The 21,654-nt window shown below is 34.9% G+C and overlaps 1 protein-coding gene across 3 annotated transcripts in view; it reads right to left on the bottom strand.

The window, feature by feature from the left end:
- LOC115455992 (rho GTPase-activating protein 7) overlaps nucleotides 1–21,654 on the bottom strand; it is a 273,226-nt gene that overhangs the window by 8,397 nt on the left and 243,175 nt on the right. For all 3 annotated transcript variants that reach the window (XM_030184836.2, XM_030184837.2, XM_037446756.1), the window contains 9 exons: nucleotides 19,468–19,581; nucleotides 17,676–17,818; nucleotides 4,135–4,744; nucleotides 3,734–3,876; nucleotides 3,018–3,158; nucleotides 2,464–2,573; nucleotides 1,347–1,514; nucleotides 886–998; nucleotides 341–593 (listed from right to left, as the gene is read on the bottom strand). In XM_030184836.2, coding sequence (XP_030040696.2) covers nucleotides 341–593; nucleotides 886–998; nucleotides 1,347–1,514; nucleotides 2,464–2,573; nucleotides 3,018–3,158; nucleotides 3,734–3,876; nucleotides 4,135–4,744; nucleotides 17,676–17,818; nucleotides 19,468–19,581 — 1,795 coding nt within the window. The remainder of the gene's footprint in view (nucleotides 1–340; nucleotides 594–885; nucleotides 999–1,346; nucleotides 1,515–2,463; nucleotides 2,574–3,017; nucleotides 3,159–3,733; nucleotides 3,877–4,134; nucleotides 4,745–17,675; nucleotides 17,819–19,467; nucleotides 19,582–21,654) is intronic.

Below are 21,654 nucleotides of genomic sequence, written 5' to 3'. Positions count from 1 at the left end.
CTTCAGGTAAGATATTACGGATTATTTGGTAGATCTAGGTTTAACGTCTTTCTATCTTAATATCATTATATTGTGATCAAATGTAATATCTCAAGTAAAGTAATATTTTCAATAGGTTGCAAAGATATTTTTATAAGTAAACGCATAAACTGCTAGTTTTGGATATTTGCTACACTGAATTTACGTGCAACCAGGCAGGTGGGGAATAGTAAAAACTATGATTGAGTCAACCGCCAGTCTCACATTGGAGCAGGATAGTGACAAATGGAAAAAACAAATATTCTGTAGTATTGTTTCCACTAAGCCATTTATTATACGAGTCTAGGAATAAAATACTCACGTTGAAATATAGCGATGAAAGTCTCGCTAAGTTTATTAGTCAGAAGAGCATCAGGAAGTTCTCTGAAGTACTGTTTCACCATATCCGCCACGTCATGGGCTTGCGCGCCGTCGAAGTTCAGGCTAGACTGGTTTGGATCTATGGTGTTCATGTTTTCAATAGCAAATGCGGCGTTCGCAGCACCGGCTGATTCTACTAGACCTCTGAGTTTGGCTATTCTTGATTTTACGCCTGCTTTCCTGAATATACCCATCTGGAAACATTGTATAAGAATTTAATAGATTTTCGTCTTTATATTTTATAATTGTTATCAATATTTTAAACCACTATGTTCATAATTAAGTTTCATATTTAATTATGAACATAGTCAATTTACATTGTTTCATTGCTAAATATTTTAGTCATATTACCAACTAGTGTAAGTTAAACTAATAAAGATAAAGTTAAGGATTCGTTAAATTTCATAAACATGTTTATTATATTTCCTGAATCCTCTTCATTACTATCAATCTTTTTATAAACAATACTTTAATGGCATATGTTACCTGATCTAAAGCATTATTCTTCAACCAGTTCAGCGCACATTGGATTGGCTTCGGCAGCGCATGTCCAGTTCTTTGTAGGGACACCGTTAGAGGTACTCCAAATACGGTTTTATCTAAAAAGTAGATTCCATAAAATATCTTTACTATAAATAAAGCGGAATGGGTATAAATTAGGCACACTGACATAATTGTGCCGATCATCAATAACATCTCTAGCTGGTCGACAGTTTCCATGGCTTCACATTACTCATCAGGTACAGTGAAATCACTTTGGAGTACTAGAATAAAACTGTTCAATTATTTGACCGCCTTTGAAAGTCAAAATAAAGTACTCCTTATATTAGGTCTAATTTTCGACTACACTCTTCTGTACCAAGAATTTATTTTACTAAACTATACTCTCATTGCCTTCATCATGTCGGATTTTCCCGAATCCCAATTTATGTGTAATGTTTAATTACCTTTATAGTCTGGAGTCTTGATCTTCCTGATGAGTTTGGGTAATTCCCAGTTCCATCCCGATTTGTGCGAGGGACAATATCTTTCCATACACGCAGTCAGCCGCAATAAGGCCAATTTCCTTAATATATGTAGTTGACCACAAGACAATGATGACATTGGTCGCGACACTGCAATAAGAGGAAATGCTTTAATTTTACATAAATTGACGATTTATATGAATTTTATAGATGGCGAGGTAACCTTGAAAAGGCGCAGGGGATTTAGAATCAAGGAATTAGGACCGCTTTGCCAAGTTTTATAAAACATCCAAATTCGAAATCCTGTTAGCGTAAAACTGGATACGTATCAATACTTATTATATTAGTTATTCCAAACCAAAAGAAAATTGTTTAAAATTTAAAATATTACAGCGTTTATTATTCAAAACATAAACTAAACGCAAACGTTGTTAAATTGCTTAACATATTGAAGCAACTTCACTCGCTCTACCACTTTAATTATGAGTTGTTATGAAATTAAAAATAGAGACTTAAAGTAATTATGCTGATGGTTCAATTTTGTGCTGAAATGAGTAAACTCTATTTCTTTATGATGTCCGCATATTCAATTACTGCGAACGCATTTTACAAGGATTAAAGTTTGAAATATTGCTTTATTACATCATCCATCATCGCTGCAAATTGAATTTACGTTTCAGTTTCAGCTGTACTTATATTACTTGATGCTTTTATTGGACTAAGCTAAAGAATGTATCTGGAATATTTCAAACAGGCATCATCATCGCAGTTGTTGCAATCATTTCAAGAAAAGTTTTTTTTATGCGTGTAAGGCAAAGTGATCTCACTGCACCTGATGGTAAGTGGAATGGTGTCAGATAGAATGTCGACTGACGAGAGATGATTACCCCTCCAGTCGACACAATTATGCTGGCCTGTTGGAACCGGATACACACAGGCTGATCCCGGAATGCGATACACTTACGTTGGTCACTATGGCTGGTTTTAAACCCTTGTGTACGGTGGTCGCTATTCGGGCAGATATAAAATATATCCTACCATAAGCAATATGTTTTATGACCTAGGTTATTAAAAGGCTGATTTAGATAAGAAAACTCACGATAAGAATCAGGATCCTTCTGGTTAGGCGTGGGTTGAAGCGTGTTGTTAGCTTTGGGACCGCCGTTAAGCGTGCTAGTACGGAATGAATACCATCTTTGGATGTTGTTCCTGAAAATGATAAGATTTCTTATGTTTACGCGAATGATAGACATTGACATAAAACTATTTTTACGGATTATCGTCGACTAGGTACGCTGAGTAAGTCTTTTGAGTCCGTCCTGTGACCACAAAAGCTGCAAAGTCTTGGAAACTTCAGGAGAAAATTATAATATGAAAACCTGTGATAAAATCCGTAAGAATAGTTTTATTTCAAGCTTCAATACCAAATAACTATACATTTGTATATGTTGGATTCGAATATTATTACTTTTCTCTTAAACGGAGTCTGTTGCGCCCTGCTAAAATGCTTTTAATAAATATAATCCTACTGTCTAAGACCCCAAAATCTATTTTGGGCTCATCAATACCAAAACATTAAAACGAATATATTATTTGTAATGGTCAAGATATTATTATAATAATTATAGTTAAGTTTAATTACTATCGCCTTACTTTTTAGTCTTCATGTCAACGCTATCATCATCGTCATCATGATCACCATCATGAGACCTCGATCCAGCTGAGTTTGGACTGCTGTCGAGCTCCGAACTTCGTGATGCTGATTTATCTCTTTTGAGACTTCTGTCCCGGAATCTGTAATGGAAGGTTCATTTAATGCTATGATGGTTTAATTTTATCCCAAAGATTTCCATCGGGTTTCAAAGTCAATCCGAGAATTAGGCTTTTTGAAGTTAAGATTAACCTGCATTCGTAAACAATCTATAAGATCTTAGAAGAACTTGACTATTTTCAGATTCCACTTCCCTCATTGTGAAGAGAAACCTTCTCATATCGGTCAATTTATCAAGACATAAATAACAATCTATCATGACTGAAATTTTACAACAAAATATAAATACAGGTAATTTATGATGAATAAAAGTTCAGTAATTAAAATGAGTTGTTTCATTGGAAACCACTGGCATCCGGGATAAACACTTGATCGAATTAATAATGGAACCTCGATACTGGAGAGCCTATCGAGTCTGTCGTCGTTATTCGATATTGCATTTCAATTAATTTTAGCTCAATTGTCTTGGTATAGGATAGTTTTTAATTGGAATTGGCTTTAAACGTCGATATTTTGTAGATGCTATAACAATTTATTTTGAGCCATTTCTTGCGGATAATATGTAAAATAAGATACGTATATTGTTTTTCATGCTCACTTTTGTCCATCCTTTCCCAAGTTAAGGGAACTGGTTCTGATGGCCTGCCGTCGATGCGGCGTATGACCTGGAGATTTCTGCACCTCTCGGAGTATTTCTGGATCTGGCTTCAACTCCACTGGCGATGGGGGTTCCACGTAGACCTTTAAAACGGGATAAATTAATTAAATTCAAAAGAGTTATGAAATTGGATTAGATTTTATGATAGGATGTTAGATTTGTATCAATCATTAAGTTTTATTTAGATATAACGATCTAATTTGTTGTTCCAAAATAATGAATTTAATTTCAGATTAACATTTAAAATTCTCGTAAACTTTAAAATTACTTCGAAACGAATTCTGACTAAAGAACCTTTACTTAGCACCTTTAACGCCAACTCTGAATGTTCCAGCAATTACCTCTGTATTATGATGAGTATTATTATCCTTATAATAATTATGTCTCCAACTGGCCGGTTGACATTCTGAGTCGCTCAATGCACTTGAATCTTCATTCTTTATCCCCCGGTGAAATATTCTCTTAGCTCGTCCCAATTTCGACTTTGAGCTCTTATTACTAGAACTCATACTCCCATCTGACGCGTAGCTGGAACTATCGTCTCCAAACGGCGGGTTAAGGACGAAGGACTGTTCTAATGGAGCGATTGGAGATGGTGGCATCACTGTCATGGGGGAAGGAGGTTGGGTCCTGATGGCTGGGGCATGGGTCGGTGAACTGTGGAAGTCTGGGAACGGGAATGCTGTCGGCGTGGTTGGCGTCATGTCTATATAATTCAAGTCTGCATATTTGTCCTGTTGCACGTCTAAGAAGTGTGGAGAGGAGACAATAACTTCTGTTCTGTTTTGCCGTTTCCTTCTGCGGGTTTTGAGCGACTCCACTCTTCGGAGCAAGGCTTTAGCGCCGTCTCGAAGCCGTTCTGAGCCTGTTCTTCGGAACCTTGTCCCTGTTTCTTCTTCATCTTCTTTGTCACTTGGTAACTGTATTACTGGCTGACCTGGTACTGTTAATCTGTAACAGAATAAAAGATGATTAATGTATTGTTTTTATTACACGTATCTTTACAGTTATTGAATTAGATTGGTACTTGAAAAATATTATTATTGTTATAATGAGAAGTCAGACGTAGATTATTTTCCGCGGGGTCCTAAATTCGTTCGAACTAAAATTTATTTGGTAAGAAAAAAGTCCTCTTGACTTTATTATAAGAAAAGATTTTTCTTATAACGGTCAATACAATATTATATTAGAGAATAATAAAACTTTTATTACCAATTAATATTTAACCACAACAATACTCATGTTTAGACGAATTATCCAAAGTACTTCTCCTCTCATTCCGAAACAAACAATCGAAAGTTACCCGAAACTTCGACTTTGCGATTAAACTTTGCAAAACTTGGGCATTATTATAAATAGGAATCATAAATATTTAACGTACTTTGATGAACTTCATTGTTTTGCCTTAACCACGAATGGCTGGAGCGGTTTACTCTATATGGGAGAAATCGTAATCTTTCAAATTGGTATGAGTTTTCGGTTGAAAACACATGGTAATTAGGAATTTGGGTATTATTTGACGATAGATTTGTCATCGAGACAAGGATAAAATAAATTAGTGAAGAGGAGTCGTGGTTGGCACATAGATGTTTGTCTCTCGAAACGTTCGATCGACGTAATCATAATTCCTTTTTTTTGTTGTTCTGAATAAGACAAGCTTGCCGTTCGCCTGATGGTAAGTGATACGACCGCCCATAAACAGTAGAAACACCATCCAATACTAAAGTATAATCTGAAGATTACAAAGTATTTTACGCTTAAAATTTATATGAATAATATGATAAATAAAAAATGTACTTAGTCTGTAACGTTTTTACTTTTAAGTCACTTAAAATATTTTTATGAAATATGGCATGAAGTAACCTTAAACCAAAAAAGGTTACTTTTTATATTTTCTGCAAACTATTCTCCGCGAAGTCGCGACCAAAATCAAGACAAAAGCATAAAAAGCATCGTTTAATCTTTTCCGCAGTTTCCTGAATGTGTGACTTGTCCCACGGGAAATAGTTATAATTAAAAGTAACCGCGACATAACTGTAAACAAATTACGAAGTACAGGAAAGGACCATTTTTCTTTCATTACAAGATTCATTAAAAGTCTCGTTTGTAAATTGTTTTAAATGATAAGGTTCTTGAAGTGTCTCGGCATATGGATTTTTTTACCTACTATGTTTTCATGAATTAATATTCTTTTCATTGCGTACATGCTTACGACTTTAACATTAGACACGAATTGAAAGCGAGTTGTTAAAAGACATTGTAGCCAGTGTAATTACTGGACATAATAATAGTTAAAATCTCATGTCTCAGGATGGCGAGTGCAGTGGAATATCAAACAATTCTTTGTAATTTAAAGTATTGGATGGTGTTTCTACTGTTTATGGCGGGTCGTACCGGTTACCATCAGGCGAACGGCGAGCTCGTCTCGTCAATCAAAGCAATAAAAAAGATATATTATGTTTGAAAAAAATCATTGTCAGGTTCATAGTCCCTATGGACTATGAAAGTGATAATCGAAATAAACCTAATATTATACTGGCATAATTCCAGCAATAGGCAAAATATATTCTTAATAAAAGGTATAAAAAATACAATTCTCAAATTTCTTGAATCAAATACAATCGTAAAATCTACAACGAAATTCAAAGCTAAAATAAATGGTTTGAGAATATAAAAGTAATTTTCCAACCGCTCCAAAAGAATGTTTTCTTTAATTTTTCTTTTTCAATTCCAGTGCCCTGACTACCTACTTTTCTTTTGTGAAACTATTAAGTTGTTCTTTATAAGTCTTTGGGTGAAAGTTGTTTTACCAAGAGTTGCACTTTGTTATAAGCTTTTATGAAAAGAAAAATGAAGTATTTTTAAGAAATTAGGTCTTAAGTTTTATAATGCCTATGCCTAGTACTTAATTAGAAAAATAGCCTTAAAACTGACATACTATATGATTGCTTGGCGTCGAAATTGACAAATCAAAGTGTTTACTGACGGATTTTCATACCAAAAACGTATCATCGGCAACAAAATACAAACTGTACCTACCAGGATATCATAATTCTTCAGCAGATACAAGGCTAAAATATTGTTCAAACATAAATGAATGTTGCATTAAGAGCTTTCCGCTCCAAAAAACATGACGCCCCTCGTGTTAGTTATTAGGGCCGAAGCGAAACAGATGGGTAGGGCTGCGGTCATGACATCAGCGGGTTTCGAGATCAAAGTGATGAATGATTCGATGATGGTGCACGTATATGGAATGTATTGTCTAATTTTATACGAGTGAAGATTTTATAGATGTGTATAGGAGAATTTTATTATTTTACGTCATAAAATAAAGCATTCAATCAATGCAATGGTTTACTTTCAAATACTTTATAGCTATGTACAATAAATGGTTTTAATTCATACTGTTATTTAAATTGTTAAGGACCAAAAATTATGAGCTTAATTAACAATGCAAATAAAACCAGTTTGGCAGTTTTTTTTCTGAAAACTTGCTTAAATACGCCCGTAAATAGCCAGAGTGTAACATCGAAGCAGAGAAAAATTTCAGCTCTCACAAGTGAAAAATTTTCCTTGAGTGCGTTTGACTATTATGTACAAGAAAGGCCAACTCGCAGTTTATAATAAAACATAAATATGTTAGTGGCAATATGTCACAAGGTTTATTCGTCGTCCTTGAGCTCTTTATTTATAGAAAAGACTGAAGAAGATAGCGGAGACATTGTCCAAGCAAATTTCATTTAATATATTTCTGGAATTGGAGCTATAAATAATGTTATTAAATGATCCTAAATCGTAGAATTTTTGGCTGATTCTGTAGCGTTTGATCAGTGGACTATTTGAAAGCTTAAATAATTAGCCTATTCTCTTTATAGAGACACACACTTGTACGGCTACGTGAGTATACGTACGTAGTGTGGCAACGGTATGCCTTCGATATAAAATCGATGTACGCCAGTATTAATAAACTACATCCAATAATTTGTCTACTACCTTAGTGCGCAGCTGTATAACTCACGAAGCTTTCAAAAACAAAAGTTACTATTTTGTTAGGAGTTCAATTTATATTAAAAATCTTCAAGCTAGAGCTCTACACTCCCTAATAATCATTCTCAAGCTAACAACTTATCTACGATTTTTTTTTTGTTATGGATAATGATGAGAGCTTAAGTATGGATGACCCTATTTTTCGTTTGCCTATTTTTACTATAAAAATCAATTTACAGTCCGTTCCCGCTAATCGCGGACATCACGACCGCGTATTTTGTTTCAACCTATCATTACTGCCTACGGTTTGGCAATCCGAAATGGAAACGTGATAGGTGAAGGGCTAAGTACTGGAGTAGTGGAACAAATGGTTGTGAACTTAATTACAAACATTGTGCCATGCATGTTAAATGAACTTAGTGTTTGTATAGGGGGTCATAAAAGTTAAGCGACATAGGTTATTGTAAACAATTTGTTTCCTTTTATTCGGATGAAAATTAATAAGATGTTATAATCCCTTAGGAATTAACGCTCGATTAAGAGGGGAAAGAAGACTGCGTCATAAGAAAAACTGGTTACTTAAGATTTATTTAAAAATATACAGAGTATGTAAAGGCTAGCATCCCGTGGTTAGATCATCTTGTTGGAAAAAAGGCATAACTAGTAACTTAGGGCTTAATCAGATTATGTTACGTTTTACTATTCGATTTTTTTGGTGATCATATTAAGTATTTCTGCGCAAATTTAGTTCTTGTTAGACGAAAGGCCAACTCATATCTTTGTTCACACTAAAAACAATAAATTCCATACATGTCAAAAGCAAAATAGAATTTGGGGGCTATGGACCACGAAACGATCCTGAATACACACCTGTGCACCGGCGACTACACAGTAAAACAGATTTGACGGTCATGTTTGTTAAGGGTTCGTTATTTTATATTTTTGTGTCATGAATGTTAACTATCACCAGAGAGATTATAAAGGGTTGTGTACAAATGAAATTTGATAAGAATTGTCGGAAGTGTTGTCTGTTTGAGATTTAAAATAAATTATAAGATAATGCTAAGGGGCCTTATTCCGTCTACGGGGGTATATCCGTCTTTTTGCAATTACGGGCGTTCTTATCGAAGGACAGCTTTGATATTCGAATAGGTAAATAGATGATTTTTTTACTATCTTACCTATACGGCTATCAAGCTGTCCTTGGAATAGAACGCCCGTAATTGCAAAAAGAGGGACTCGCCCCTATAGGCGGATTAGAGCCCCTAACTTCTATGATAGATTTTTTTTAGGAAGAACAAATACTTAGTCTGGCCATAAATACTGTTACACTTAATTATAAAAAAATATTACATTTGAATTTCGAATCTGTCATTTTTATACGATTGTTCATTGTGTTTTCTCATTTTGGCGCCAATACATTGTAAAATATTTTGCGATATTAAAATGGTGTGGGGTGATAAAGAGAACCGAATCGCTGTGATAGCATTACACAAAGTAGGTATGGAGCCAAATGCAATTTTTAAAACTCTCCATACACTTGGTATTAGTAAAATGTTTGTGTACCGGGCTATTAATAGGTACAATGAGACCTCCTCTGTTTGTGACAGAAAAAGATCTGGCCGTCCACGTAGTGTTCGTACGAAAAAGGTGGTCAAAGCAGTAAGGGAAAGAATTCGAAGAAATCCTGTCCGAAAGCAAAAGATTTTATCTCGGGAAATGAAGATAGCACCTAGAACCATGTCGCGTATTTTAAAAGATGACTTAGGACTTGCAGCCTATAAGAGACGCACTGGCCATTTCTTAACTGATAATTTAAAGAAGAATAGGGTGGTAAAATCGAAACAACTACTGAAGCGGTACGCAAAGGGAGGTCACAGAAAAATTTTGTTTACGGATGAGAAAATTTTTACAATTGAGCAACATTTTAACAAACAAAATGACCGTATTTATGCTCAAAGCTCTAAGGAAGCTTCCCAATTAGTCGACAGAGTGCAACGTGGACATTATCCGACTTCAGTGATGGTTTGGTGGGGTGTTAGCTATGAAGGAGTGACTGAGCCATATTTTTGTGAAAAGGTATCAAAACATCGGCACAAGTGTATCAAGATACCATTCTTGAGAAGGTAGTTAAGCCCCTTAACATCACCATGTTCAATAACCAAGTATGGTCCTTCCAGCAAGACTCGGCGCCGGGTCATAAAGCTCGGTCCACGCAGTCTTGGTTGGAATCGAACGTTTCGGACTTCATCAGAGCTGAAGACTGGCCGTCGTCTAGTCCCGATCTTAATCCGCTGGATTATGATTTGTGGTCAGTTTTAGAGAGTACAGCTTGCTCTAAACGCCATGATAATTTGGAGTCCCTAAAACAATCTATACGATTGGCAGTGAAGAATTTTCCCATGGAAAGAGTGCGTGCTTCTATTGATAACTGGCCTCATCGTTTAAAGGACTGTATTGCAGCCAATGGAGACCACTTCGAATAAGCTTTTTATATTTTTAATTGTTTTATATTTATGTATTAAACTGACACACTGTAAAAGTAATAAATGTTATTTGCAGTTAACAATTTTCTTTTTTCTTTATTACAATATTTATGGCAAGACTAGGTATTTAATTAATTTATTGTGCTTTTTCGGTTTGATAGACTTCACACTCCTCAAAATTCCTATAAAGAACTTATCAGGTATGCAGGCTTTCTCACGACGTTTTCCTTCACCGTTAATACAAGCGATAATTCACAAAGAATACACACATAAGTTTAGAAGTCAGAGATGTGTTACCTGGGATTTGAACCTGTGGAAATTCGCCTCGGTAGTCCGTGCCACACACTAAGCTATCGCAGCTTTTTACATACTATATTATAAGTTATGGAATATAAATCAACCAATCGTACTCCACGCTGCAATACTAAGGACTTACCGACGTAAATGAAAGGACTCGTATTGATACCAATTGTCTTGACGACCAGTTTCACTAGACCTCTCATCACTCTCACCCGCAATACAATTAAGAGATCTTACATCGCAAACAGTACCACGTCGAATGAATTGAAATCAAATCAATCCACTTAACATACCAATCAATCAAATACAGATGTATTGACGTACGCAACAATGACTCCATGTTAATTGTGAGGGATTGGAAGGGTTGCCTTTGTTTTCAAGGTTGATTGGAGTCTATAATTCTACTTGTAATTTTATTACTGAAGTGATTATTGTGATATATATGTCGGGTGAGAATTTCGTCTAGTCTATTTACTAACCCCAATATTTCTAATTATAATTGTACATAAAGAAAGTTCAAAACTATCAAGTTATTATAATAGAACTCGATGGAAAACTTGTAAATGAAATGATAATTATTGATAAACCATTTACTCGATTTAACGGTGAAGAAAAACGTGAGGAAACCTATTTACCCGAGAATTCTTTATAAGAATTTCATTTTAATCTTCTAGCCTAAATCTTCTCAGTAGTAGAGAAGGCCCGTGCTCAGCAGTGATACAATATAAAGTAACTCAGTAGCCGTCTTTTTACAATAGTTAACGCCAATGGCATGAGAAGAATGACATCCTATCAATCAGTCTATTGCTATTTTGTCTGTTTATTGCAGAAAGAGATTTTGTTTACGGCCCCTTTTAAGCCTAACACGTTTAAAATTCATCGAAATTAAATTAGTAATTAAAAAAAAATAGTCACATTGCTAATTGTAAAAATGCTATATTGTTTTTATTATATGCCGTGTATCCTTCGTTGGAGGTCCTTAAATAAATAAATAAAACAATTTTTAGGATTTTATTATGTTTTATGGGGCTTGGTTTGTTTTAATTTTCTTCCTGAAAATATAAACGCTATTAATAAAACTACTATTTCAATGTCTAACATTCGCGTAAACATAATAAATCATTATGTGTTTAATATCCCTTTGCAACTTCACTAGCGTCTCCGGTAGATGTTGCGTAACGGATCATTGAACGCGACGATGGACCGCTTTATTTCCGCTGACCACTTCATTTTACTCTTTGTTTTGTACCTTTTGTAAGAAAGTTTCGTACATTCACTCTGTTCTCTTAAACAATGTGATTAAGTTGTTTTGTGAAGGCAAAGACTTAGATGCTATCATACCGATTACATATAAAAGTACTTTATGAATCAGAGCAAGTCGTTCGCTCGATGATAGCTTTACGATTGTCAACATCCTTGAGAAAGTTTTGGATTATTTATTTTCTGCTTTGAATGACTGGTATAGGCGTGGAATGGTAAGCGATATAACCGTCTATAAATAGTAAAAACACCATCCAACACCTTAAATTACATAGTACTGTTTGGTATTCCACTGCGCTTGCCATCCTGAGACGTGAGGTGTTAAGTCTTATTATGTCCAGTAGTTACACTGGCTACAATGTCCTTCAAACCGGAACACAACAGTGACTACACACTGCTGCTTGACGGCAGAAATAGACATTGTCTACCCAAGTGGACTCTGCAGAAGTCATCCGCAAGTAATTTTCACTTTATAAACAATTACGACAAGTAACTTCTATTAATTTTGAAGTTCACAGGACTTGTGGTGGTGGACGTATCGCCTCCGCATCGCATATGAATATTATAATTAATTAAATATTCTTGCTATTGTAAACGTATTTGGAAGTTCTAGTGCAATATATTTCTACAAAAACTTATTGGTGTAAATTAGCTTAACATCGAAACTTTATCTCTTTGTTGGACCTATTGTTTAAGTAAAATTATGAAAATTTATAAGTATTGGATGTATGATTAATACGTTAGATTTTAACATTAAAGTTCCTAAAATGTTATATTTATTTAGTTTATAGTTTTTATTTTTTCTGTGTTATTCACTTCACATGACTTCGTGACAGTCACTTCATTTGACTTCATTCATAATTTTGATCTATGAATTTATTGGTGTAATTTAATTTGTTACCCTAATTATTAATAAATTATTTATATTTACTATAATTAAGCTGAAATGTAGATATTTTATGTATGTTGTGATCACACCACGAAGGTTTTACGTTTTCGTTAATGAACAAAATTTAATTATTTTACTCTTATAGACTTTAAACTATGTACAACCAGTTAAATGAAACTACTAAAAATAAACTATTTTTCGGATTTTATCGCGCTTTTACATTTTAATTTTCTCCCGACGTTTCGAAGACTGCAGCCTTCGTGGTCACGGCGGGTTCCGAAAAATAGTTTAATTTGAATGTCTAACATTCGCGTAAACATAAGAAATTAGAAAAAAAAACCCTGTATTTCACACAATACTATTTTCCATGAATCTCTTTTGAGATATCAGACCTTTTTTATAGTAAATTCTATCTATTATGTTTGTTTATATAATTATGAATGTTCGCACTGTAATGGCGTCTTGTAACGTGTTGGTAAACTTTGCTTTTAGGTAATTATCCTGAGTACAAAGCTGAACTTTGGCTTAAATAAGGGCATGTCTCATGTAAGTGCTCTTTATAATTATATTTTATTATATAACAGTGTTATTTTATGAAAGAAAGTGTAAAACGGGGTAACGTTTCTATTTTCTTGAAAAATTCTCTTTTCTACATGCCCTTATTTATTTCAATAGCGTTATTATTTTTTAAAGGATGTGAAGCGATATTTCGTCATACGGCAGGCTGATGTCAATCCTTTCTAAGGGAATATAATTCTTATTGATTGTCCATATTAACTTGAAGAATATAACTTATGTGAAGAAATAGTTTTTATGACCAATTAATTTTAATATAACAACCTTATCTATACATATTATTACGAAACAAAGTTCCCAAAACCTATCTGTCTGTATGTGATCGATTTACTCAAAATCTACTGAACGGATTGTTATGACATTTGGTCTGGAGATAGTTAAAGATCTTGGGAAGGTTATAGGCTACTTTTTATCCCAGGAAAATATATAGCGGGACTTATCCCGAAAAACTTCTTCACGCGGACGAAGTTAGCAAAAGCTAGTTTTATTCACATGTTACTAAAGTCTAAATTATTCCCCAAACACAAACAGAATTACGAAACCCAATTCAAAACCCACAAAGACCGTCCATCCAAAGTGGAACTCCCACACTTTTCCCATTGTGTGAAAACAAAAAGGAAACAAAGGCGTTCCGAAGCATTTGAGAGATCAATCTGTAACGGTTATCTGATCTTTGCTTTATTGACGCGTCCGAGCCGTATTTGGATAGCCTTTAAATACATTGTACGGTAATTAACTGGTGTGATGGGTAGGGTCACCATGTTGGAAGATTAAGGGATAATTTGAGATATTTTATTTATAATTTTTTTTTACGTGGTCAGTAAAGTGACCCCACTACACCTGATGGTGTGTGTGGTCCAATAAAATGTCGACTGACGAGCGATGATTACCCGTCGGCAGTCGTCACAATTGTGCCGGCCTGTTGGAACTTATTTGGTGGTTGTTACATAAACAAAACATTGAGTGGATGTTTATAGGACGCATAATATTGTAATATAATTATTAGGCGCAAATAATGCTACAGTATAAAAAAAACATTTATATTTTATCACATAAGTATTTTGTTTCGGCGCTATTTTTTAATGTGTAATTCGATTCGGGTATAGTAAGTTTTATAAGACATACATTTAGTAAAAGGATCAAGCAAATTGTTTAGGCCTTTTTAGCGGAAAAAAAGACAATTATTTTGTCCTTATCTAAACAATGCGATATGGAAACACTACTTCTATCATTGTAAGGCGTTACAACACTACTTTTTGTTGTAATTAATGAATGATGCCTTAATAATGGTTGTGATTTGACATGATATTATTACGAACCTTGTTATGTTATCAATCTTAAGGAGTTATATAAGCGAGATCATAGACAATAGTTTTATATTACATTGTTATAGACAGGTGACTGCCTCGGTGGCTAGTTGTATTGCATGCCCGATACCATAGCGCTCTGAGGTCCTGGGTTTGAATCCCGGGTCGGGCAAAGTGATATTTGGGTTTTTTCAGCTCAGTATCAGCCCGGAGTCTGGAAATTGTGCCCGATATGGCGATAGGCTCGCCCCCTATCACATCATGGGACGGAACATACTTGGCGAAAAGTGGGTGCCCTAGTTGCGCCTCTGCATACCCCTTCGGGGATAAATGCGTAATGTTATGTAATAGACAGGTGCCTCCTTTCCTTATAGTGCCACGAACTATAGGCAAACATTTCTTTATAAGATCTGCTAATGTCTTGGAGAAGTTATATAAACGAGTCTCGGTGCCATAGTTGTAATTGTACATGGTACGAGTGTGATAAGGTCCTGGGTTCGAATCCCGGGTCGAACTACAATAATAGTGACTGATTTTTCTATTTTAAAAAATTACTCAGTCACAGCTCGGAGTCGGGAAGTTGGTGGTGTGCTACCCCCGTGCCTTGGAAAGCACGTAAAGCCGTTGGTTCTGCACCTGATCTCTCTCCGGTCATGTCGGATTACCGTCGAAAATCGGCTAAGAGGGATTCATCATTGGATATTAGAAAAAAGAAACAAAAGCCACTTAAAACATTGTACTAACTAGGATACCTATGATGATAGTATCAAAGGTAATTTGTCGAAACAAAGTCGACTGATGCTCTCTTATTTCCCAACCGAGTTAAACGAAGACCCAATTTCGAAAGATCAGGTATCATTGGTAATTAATTAGTAAACAGTATTGTGAAACTAATTAGTTTGTTTTGATCGCATCGTACCTTACAAGGGTATTACGTAAATACACTATTTCCTATATACGACTGGTATAGAAAAGCAGGAAAATTTCATAATAATTATTGAGTTACCATTGATTGAACGGTGATGCTTCGTGATGGAATGGTTGGAAAAATAGCCATTCTGTAGTATAATTTCAATTAGGGCATAGGTTTAAGGAACACAATCTAGTCTAAATGTAATTTAGTGCTTAAGTATTCTTTACAATGATTGTGTACTGTGTTATGCCTTTAGCTAAAAAAAAAATAAAAAAATGAAGTTTTTTTTTTTGGATTATTTTTGGGCACCATAATCCAACTCAGACACGTCACATGTCATTTTAAAGACCACAAGTTAACCACTAGTGGCAAAGGGTCCCTATAACTCGATTTAAGTCGGCTTTCCTTTACGTAGAATCTAATTATCATCAGAACGATTTGCAGACCACATTTATGCATATAATTACCTACATGTTGTTTCGGGTTCTCTTTCAGTAAATTTTACCTTTCGTCACTGAGACTTACAATGCTCTACGATTCAAAACTACTGTTAACATCTGTCGTCTTCAGCCAAGCGATTTTATGTCCTAAATTACCAAAAAACGGTAATGTAACAGACAAATATCGATAAATTCTAAGCACACTCCAAATACTCGACTCCTTTCAAGAGACTTCACAGAGCTAGAACAATAGGGCGCAATGATGCGAAAACTTAAGTCAAGGGTGCTCGCACCTTCCACAGCCGAGGCTTCAAAGAGCGTAGGTGTTATGAATTTCCTGATCCTTTTCGTATATTACATATAGCAATAACTTCAGAGGTAGGTTAAGGTGTGGAACATAATGCAAGTTATTATGCGGTCTGGGAAGTTTCGACTGACAACGTCCAGGGACGTCCTACGACTTCGCGACTTTTCAGAATAAAATAGCATCGCGTTCATCTTTGGTGAGATTTTTACCGCAATAAAATCCTGCTTTTTATTTACCAGGATGCTCAGAAGTCCTATTAGAGACAAAAAATCAGAATTGATTTAATAGTTCCTGAGATTAGCACGTTTAAACAAACTTTCAGCTTTATATATTAATAGAGATAAAAACAATTTTAGTAAAGATCAATATTTAACTTATTTTACTAATATTATAATTGGGAAAATATATTAAAATTTTATAGTGAGAAATGGTTTTGACACAGGCGAAGCCGCGAGCAACACCTAGTTAACATAAAATCAATCTAATATTGATTCCATTAATAAGTATGTTCATTAACTTCGGTGGTTTTTGACAATTTCAGCAGTTTCTACTTTAGTAACCATATATAAAGCTACTTTTTTAAAACTGAAAATCTTATACATATTTATTTCACTCATTATTTCAAAATAAATATCTTTATCAGCTTTAATTCCATTTGCTGCAGCCATAAAATTCTATCAATTTTCATACTTTCGCAGAATTCAGTGTCCCGAGGAGGAAAATCCATTAAAAGTATACCCAGTTATTAAATTATAGGAAAAGCTTTTACGGTTTTCCTGTCAGTTGACTCTGGAAAACGTAAACCTTTTTCCAAACGATTTTTATTTACTTTGTTTTAACGTATACCTTTGGGGACCTGTTGATTTTTTTATGAAAAGTTATATGATTTTATTTACTGTTTATTTAAATTTAATATTAAATAACTGATCTATTTTGATCCATTTAGTTTTAATAATACAATTCATGAAAGTATATTGTAGATTATGAAGTAAATTTTAATTAAAATTGTTAATCTCAGAAACGTGTTTTGCATTTTATATCTATTTATTTTCTAATGTTTCACCAATCTATGTCATGATGGATGCACGTAACTTCAGTAATGAAGTTCGCAAGTAATTATAGAGCTAAGAAACTAAGAGAGATATCAAAACCAACGATTAGAAGTGGTTATATAATTATATTTTTATTTACTCGAAAATTTCATCACCATACATTCTTCAAACCTTAATTTTCAATAAACTATGCCAAATACCTTCTCACTATCAATCTCAAAATGGACCAATCAGAACATATTTTTTTTTACATGCTTACAAATGAGTTATTTTGGTTGGTTCTTTCTCGGAATCGGATTGAAGATTTAGATTGAGATCGTTTCTTAGAAACGACTGTTAGTAGTTTAGGAGACATCAGTACTTACAGGTCAGGTTCAACGTCAGTGTAATGTCCTTCAGCGTCTACCAGCCCCACCCTGATGGTTGGCAGGGTCTCGTCCTCATCATCTTCTACCTCGCCTCTCGCTTCCCGCGCTTCCCTCTCTGCCAATGCCCTTGCTGCTATCACCTGGATAAACAATATGAAGGTTATGGTTTGAGTGAATTTTCTGAACGGATTAGAGGAAGTATGTGGTGGTACTAAAATTGTGTCATTCATTTCTCTATTTTTTATTTTTTTGTGATAGTAACCACGCTCTATTATTTTGAAGGCAAGAATAGGTGGGCTTGATTGGTCTGTAACTCAATTGTAAAGTTTTGCTTACTTTTGTTTAACTTCTATTGCGCTTTTCCGAGCATCGAAGGTTCTTATACAATTATGGATTTAATAGGTAAACATCACAGAATATCCTAAAAGAAGATATGTTTGGGCAGATCTTTCCGAGGCGTTGTCGGTAAAATTAATATACAAGAAATATTAATACAGAAATTGTAACTCATTAATGAAAATTCTTTAGTTATAATGCAATGCTACTATAAATATGCAAATCGAGGTACTGTTTTGAGATTAGTGGCATAACATCGCCAGTATTAAATATGCAATACGTACATTATATAAAACTAGCGACCCGCCCCCGCTTCGCACGGGTGCAATGCTGATACTAAATACACTACAGAAAAACCGTGAACGTTGTATATAAAAACATAGCGGCCCGCTCTGGCTTCGCACGGGTATAACATAACAAAATAATAGTATTTCTCCACTATTTAATGGATGTTATTATTATACATATAAACCTTCCTCTTGAATCACTCTATCTATTAAAAAAAACGCATCAAAATCCGTTGCGTAGTTTTAATGATTTAAGCATACATAGGGACAGAGAAAGCGACTTTGTTTTATACTATGTAGTGATACAGTAATAAGAATTTAAGACACATGATACTTCATGTAGAAACAGGAGATACTACCCCAGAAACAAATATCGTACTTAATGGTATAAAAATATTCTATCAGATACAAATGTATCCTGCATTGGCTTAACTTCATCAAATGTCTTAGCCAGTATTGGCTTTTATTCTCTTATATATAAATGATTTAAGAGTCAAAACGAGAAGACATTAGATTTCATTTTATAATAATTCAATTCCAAATGTTTAAGACAGTCCTGTTAATTCACAAAATATTATTTAACGTTCGGTGAAGTTCGTGTCACCTAAATCATTTACCTTCAACTGAAAGGGTAACGTGCATTCATTACTTATGCATGGCCACGTATAAGTCGGTTAGTCTGTTTCTACGAAGATACCGAGGGAATTTAAAAATGCAATGGCAAAACTATTTTATGTCAGCAATTTCCTTGGAGTCGGTAACTATAACTTTTCAGTTTACGTTATGATGTCTCCGTTCGTGATCAGATTGAAAAGTTCGTCGAGATTTAAGAACGTGCGCTGAATATGATTTCCTTATTAAGTCTATATTTGGCGTCATAGGATGCCTTTCGAAAGGTCAGGAACTGCGCAAAAGAAATTAATCAGCATAATCCAAAGGTTTTGCTTTAATGAGATTGGTTTACCAGCGGTAAAAATAAGACGTGTTTTATAACTAATTCCAATTTCTGAATCTAATATTCTTGTGATGACACGATCCAGGTCTTGTTTCTGTATTATCTCAAATTGAAATTTATTCTTCGCAAATTTCTGGTAACCTTCTTTACTTATAAGGTACAGCATATGGAAAGGTAGTGTAGGATTCTACAATATAAAACTAGTTCAAACCTGCAATCTGCGCTGTGCTTGCGGCGTGATCTCGACCACCCTGGACCATCTCCGAGACTTCCTTTCATACTGCCATTTGTCGCTCAGCGCGCATTGTTCATCGTCAGAGTCGTTCTAGAACAAGGATAATAGTTTAAAAATTAGTTCATTTTTTTAAGGCGATACCTCAAGGTCCATTTTCATACATTTTGTTTCGCCTTTAATCTGGGTAACTAAACAAGTATTGGCAAGTAAAGAATTTAAATTCACGTCTAGTTAGTGATTAGTTCTCGCAGTTGAAATAATCACTAACTAGACGTGAATTTAAATTCTTTACTTGCCAATACTTGTTTAGTTACCCAGATTAAAGGCGAAACAAAATGTATGAAAATGGACCTTGAGGTATCGCCTTAAGCGGATACGGCAAAGTGCACCTGATGGTAAGTGGAGTGGAGTCCAATAGAATGTCGACTGATGAGAGATGATAACCCGTTAGCAGTTGACACAATTATGTCGGCCTGTTCGAACCGGGTATACAAGGGCAGATCCCAGAAAACGACACACTTAGGTGGGCCACTATGGCGGGTTTTAAACCTATATGTATGGTGGTCACTATTCAGGTGGACATAAAATATATCCTACTACGAACAAATTAATTTCATCTACTCAAGTAGACGACTACGACTTTGGTTCGAGTCCCAGATCGAATAACCCCGTGTATAAATTTTTCTACGACGATTTGAAGGCCTTGATCTTCAGGTGGACTGATTTTAGCAAAGGCGTTGTTCAAACTAAACAAATACATTCTGCAGAATGATTGAAAAGTGTGTTATAGCATAGAGATGCTATAACACACTTTTCAATTTCACCTTTCCTTATTCCACTCTAACATAGAGATGTTAGAGCGGAATAAGGAAAGGTGGAAGACGAGTTCTTGAATGATGAAAGAGAATTTAATTTGTTGATTGTACATTTTGTTGTCGACAACTCAGTAACGTTAAGTAACACAATTTTCACGCCCATTAATTGGTTTATCAACCTCGAAATGTATGTTACAAACATTCAATAAACCGAAAAAAGTCGAGTATGGGATTATAATACGTTTCCAAACTTTAATCTTTCAAAAGTCTGAACACATTTTTCGAAACAAATTCTATCAACCTTCAAATCAGGCACAAACTACTGCTGTCACTAATCCTATCACTATTAAGCCGGCATTCAGAAGCAATCAACGCTCTTCAGTAAGACTTGTCAAAATCGTGTTTAATACAATTAAATTGGATTACATTGAACGCGCGAGGGGAAGCGAGAAATCCTTTTGAGACGCTCTATATAGCTCGGATTTGTAAGTTTGTTGGACATGTTTGAGTCAGGTGAAGTTGTTACTTGTAAAGGTTTAAGTATATTTTTCAATAACCAATTAATTTAAGGGTCATTTGAAGAGGTTTATCATTTTGTAATAGCAAATTACGTTATTAAAACAGCTATCCAAAAGCTTCATTAAAAATGAGATAATCGTCTACCAAAGTGAAGAGATTTCATCAGATATTCTCTATTGAAAATATGGCTTCTCCAAAGATTTCCAGACAAACATTTTATGACGTGCCCGGCTATTATTTAAATAAACTCGGACTCCAAATATTTTCGACAGCCGCTCTCAGAAAGTTATTTTTATTTTAACTTCGCTTTTTGGAGAAATTAAAACAGCTATCGGAAGATAGTATGACCTTTGTAAAGGCCACAATCCCGCCCATTCTTTTGTACGAAACGTTTTTAAAATACAAGTATGAATTAAAACAGAACGAAACTAAGCAGTTCAAATTAAAATCTCTGAAGACAATCTTGGATTATGTACAATAAGTTGTAAAAGAAATGTCTGTCCTAGTCCGTGTTTGTTCTTCTGGGAAATCACTGTAGAGTTTTGTGCTGTGGCGTTTGTATGTTTTAATTAACTTATGTTAATTTACATCTCTATATACCTAGTGAGGTACCGAAGAAAATTAAAAAAAAATCTATATATTTAGACTTCCTCGGTGCCGTAGTTGTACTGTATGCGCGGTAGGGCAGCGCTGTGAGATCTTGGGTTGGGATTCCGGGTCGGTCGGTCGGGTGATATTTGGGTTTTTCTGCTCAGTGTCATCGGAGTCTGGAATTTCTGCCCGATGTGGCGATAGGTTCGCCCCCTATCATATCATGGGACGAAACACA

Source organism: Manduca sexta, chromosome 6 (genome assembly GCF_014839805.1).
Source record: "Manduca sexta isolate Smith_Timp_Sample1 chromosome 6, JHU_Msex_v1.0, whole genome shotgun sequence".
In the NCBI taxonomy this organism is placed as follows: Eukaryota; Metazoa; Arthropoda; class Insecta; order Lepidoptera; family Sphingidae; genus Manduca; species Manduca sexta.
Note: the sequence above shows the minus strand (reverse complement) of the source record. Positions and strands in the feature narration are given on the sequence as shown.